This window comes from Buceros rhinoceros, unplaced genomic scaffold (assembly GCF_000710305.1).
Source record: "Buceros rhinoceros silvestris isolate BGI_N320 unplaced genomic scaffold, ASM71030v1 scaffold42879, whole genome shotgun sequence".
Lineage (NCBI taxonomy): Eukaryota > Metazoa > Chordata > Aves > Bucerotiformes > Bucerotidae > Buceros > Buceros rhinoceros.
In genome coordinates this window covers 1-3,578 of record NW_010430572.1, presented here as the reverse complement: position 1 = coordinate 3,578, position 3,578 = coordinate 1, and the positions used below count along the sequence as shown (strand labels likewise).

General features: G+C 39.8%; 1 protein-coding gene across 1 annotated transcript; it reads right to left on the bottom strand.

Annotated features, from left to right (window-relative positions):
• Nucleotides 1–1,400: 1,400 nt before the first annotated feature.
• Nucleotides 1,401–2,820, bottom strand: LOC104499556 (protein BTG1-like). The gene has a single exon (XM_010143077.1). It carries the CDS (start codon nt 2,749–2,751, stop codon nt 2,320–2,322), a length of 432 nt encoding a protein of 143 aa, XP_010141379.1. The 5' UTR covers nt 2,752–2,820; the 3' UTR covers nt 1,401–2,319.
• Between the last annotated feature and the right edge of the window lie 758 nt (nt 2,821–3,578).

Below are 3,578 nucleotides of genomic sequence, written 5' to 3'. Positions count from 1 at the left end.
AGTCCTGCTGCTTGAATAAAGCTCTTGCTTACAGACTTAACTTGAAAGCAACATCTTAAAACAGTATTATTTTCAAGGTATCAAGATGCGATCTGAAACTTTGATTCTACACAAGTAACATCTGTACTTTAAAGCAAGGTCATTCTGAAGTTTTTGGCAAAAATCTATTATTGCCAGAGCCAGAGCAAACTCTTTAAAGTTCAGCGTTTCAGGAGCCCTCATGCTCCCACGGTCTATACCAGAATGTACTGGAGAAGCCCTAGCAATACCTTAAAAGCACTGATCTACACACACATGCAGATCACGGTAAAATTAGTATTTGTAGAGTTTGACTTCCAAAGAAACAGTGGGAAAGAAATCAGTAAAAAAAGCTAGACAGCTCAGTCTTACATTTTGCTTCTATCAAATATTTGATATAATATTTGAAGATTCAACACATTACTAGCATGACACTGTGAAGGCTCACAGCTGAGCAGAAGCTGTCACAATGCATGGCAAGTCTGAAGGTCAGCCCTATCCATAGTTAGCAAGTTTAGTTGGTGTTTTCCTTCAGAGCAACAGCAGCAGTTAGACCTGGTCATCAAATTGTGTAGGCCTTTTATTACACAGAACAAAGTACACAGGAGATAAAGCATGGAAAGTTCTTGAGTTTTACTCCAGCACTTTTAACAAGTGTAAGTAAGGGGGTAAGGCACTTTTCTCAAGTGTAACTACTGTGCTGTGTAGAAATTACATTGGTGTGGTGCTTAAGTGAATCACATCTCCACATCATTCATTAAATTTGAATACACATATAAGTATGGGCTTCTCACTTCGCCTCAACCGACCTTTTAAGTTTGGGAAAAAAGATCTACATACCTTTTGTTGAATCCCATGTTAATGATTTCTAAAGTGAAAGTCTTGCATCTGAAGAAAGCAAAAGGCGAGCAACCTTTTTTGAAGAGTGGTTAACCTGCTCTTAAGGCTAAGGGACTCTTGTCCCAGAAACTCTTATTGAGCAGGGAATCAATCCATCAGGGAAGCACTGAGAACTTGTGAGCAAGTAGGTCAAAATGGACATTTAGGGTTGCTATATCCATCGGGAAGCCAAGGAAACTTTAATCCTTTGGATTTATTCAAGTCATCTTTGATGGATGTTATTTCTGTACCTTTTCCTCATATCCTGGAGTTATTTCCACATTGACTGATTTTAAAAGGTTTAAAGTGACATGCACAGCATTGTGTTCCCCTAAACTTCCCAAGCATTTATATACAAGGTCTTCATTAATCCATGTCTGTACCAAGTGCTCCCTAGCATCAGGGTGCCATTGATGTTCTTAAGCCTTTATAGTACCTATTTCATTTCTACTGTGAGGCAAAAATAGTTCAACTGATCCTGTGTAATCACGACAAGAGATTGATTAAAATGCCAAGATAGGAAACAATTTATTATAGAGAGAAGAAAAATTTCTCATCCAAAATATAGAAATCTGTACAACTTTGCCACAATCAATATACATGAACTGTACAAATTTACACCAGTTCATAATTTACCAAATAAAAGATGACTAACAAAGTTCACAAAATAGATGGTGGTTTGTGGAAAAGACTTTTACCCAATTGAGAACAAGGAAATTACAAACCAGACCTCCACTTTCTAAAAATAAGAAGTTTACTCAGTCTTAGAAAACTACAAGCTAGCAAATGTACAGATAGCTGGCTGGTGCTAACACCACAGTTCAGACAGTGTCTTTATATGGTCTTTTTAAAGCCTGTTGCCATGGCAGATTCTGATCACTTGCTACTTTCGAGGCCAATGTAAAGACCTTTTCCCCCAGGTCATACTTACTAGTTTATCTTATGTACATTTATACATATTTGTAAGTGCTAGGTAAAAGTCTGAAAAATAAAATTTCCAGTACTATGGTGTCCATAACAGTAAGTCTTGTTATTAAGCTGCCAAAAATGCTAACAATTAATAAATGTAATAGTGCAAATTTACTCTGCAAGACCTACTGCAGAGAATCACTTTATAAGTACAGATTGGGGTTGAAAATTGGTGTAGAAATTAAGTAAGATGTCTTGGAGAAACTGACCCTTCTTAGATCATCTTCACTCCCTAGCAAGTTGCAATCATTTTGACTCACAGGCTATTAAATCACTGAAAGGTACTGTCCAAACTATGGCACTGTCACTTTAAGGTATACCACTCTAACGTGTGCCAGATCTTCACAGCTGTGACATGGTTTAAATTCCATAATCCATCCCCAGAGGTGCCCACCCAAAGTAAAAACCAAATTTATCCATCCATTTTAAGGTGATCCATCCACAGACTATATCTTAACCCGATACAGTCATCATATTGTAGCTTTTGGAAGGGCTAGTTCTGCCCAAGAGAAGTTCCTCCTTACAGCTTATTCTGCTGTCTACCATTTGCATGTTGGTGTTATTTTGGCTACCTCCTGCTGGTGCAGCTTCATACAGCACACAGATGGAGCCATCCTCTCCAATACGATAGGACACTTCATACGGGTCAACCCATAGAGTGAGTTCGCTTGGAAGAAGCTGGAACAGTTCCTGACTGCTCAATCCAATCCGTTGTGCTGCCTGTCCAATGAGAGGATCCATTTTATGGTTGATCCGGATACATCGGTAACCTGATCCCTTGCATGGCTTTTCTGGGAACCAGTGGTGTTTATAATGTTCTATAAAAAAAAAACAAAAAAGATTATCCTCCTTAATTCTGTACATAAAAAGATGTACAGTGACCATTGTTCTCTTGCAAATGGCACACCTCAAGATGTTGAAAAGCTTATTGTTTTAGCATCAGATGACCTGAAAAACCATTTTAGCCTTTATTTTCGCTGATGATTTTCATAAGCACAGTGCCCCTTGGGAAGTACTCATGTTCAGTGTTACCAATTTGTGCTACCGTATTCAGAGAACAATGTTTGCCATCTGAAAGGAGTGAAATGGAACTTCGCGGCACTCACAGAAACAACTATAAAAATACAGAAGTGATTTCATACATAGCAGAAAAACTTAAAGGCTTCAAAACTCTTTAAACCAAAAATGAAAAAAAAAGCTCCCTCTTGAGATCGCACCCATGCTTAGTTCCTCACATTCTAAGAGCACCCAAAAATTACTAGGGAAGCATTTACCGACTGACTCAAGCTGTATTTCACCATTGCTCTTCCCAGCCACTTTTCCAGAGTGAGATACGAACGACTTCACTTACCTTGGGAGTTTTATCCCACCCAAAACCCCATCGGTCTGAGGCTACTTGTAGCCACTATCAAATACACTAGGCAACAGCCTCGGCATTACAAAACTCGGAGCAGCAAAGAAACTCTCGGTAACTGATCCTAGCCGGGGTTTGTCACAGGGCTATGAGACGTTTCCAGAAAAAAAGGGGAACTGAGACTCATCGTCCACCGCTCAATTTTACATGACAGAAAAAGAAGGAACTTCAGAGCCTTTCTCCTTCTGGAAAACAGGCGTTCTGAGACCCTGGAGCGGAGCCCAAGTCAGGGCTGCTCCGAACGCTTTGTCTGCGGAGCCATGGGGAGGGGGTTGCCTGTGCGACGCCTGAACCCCTT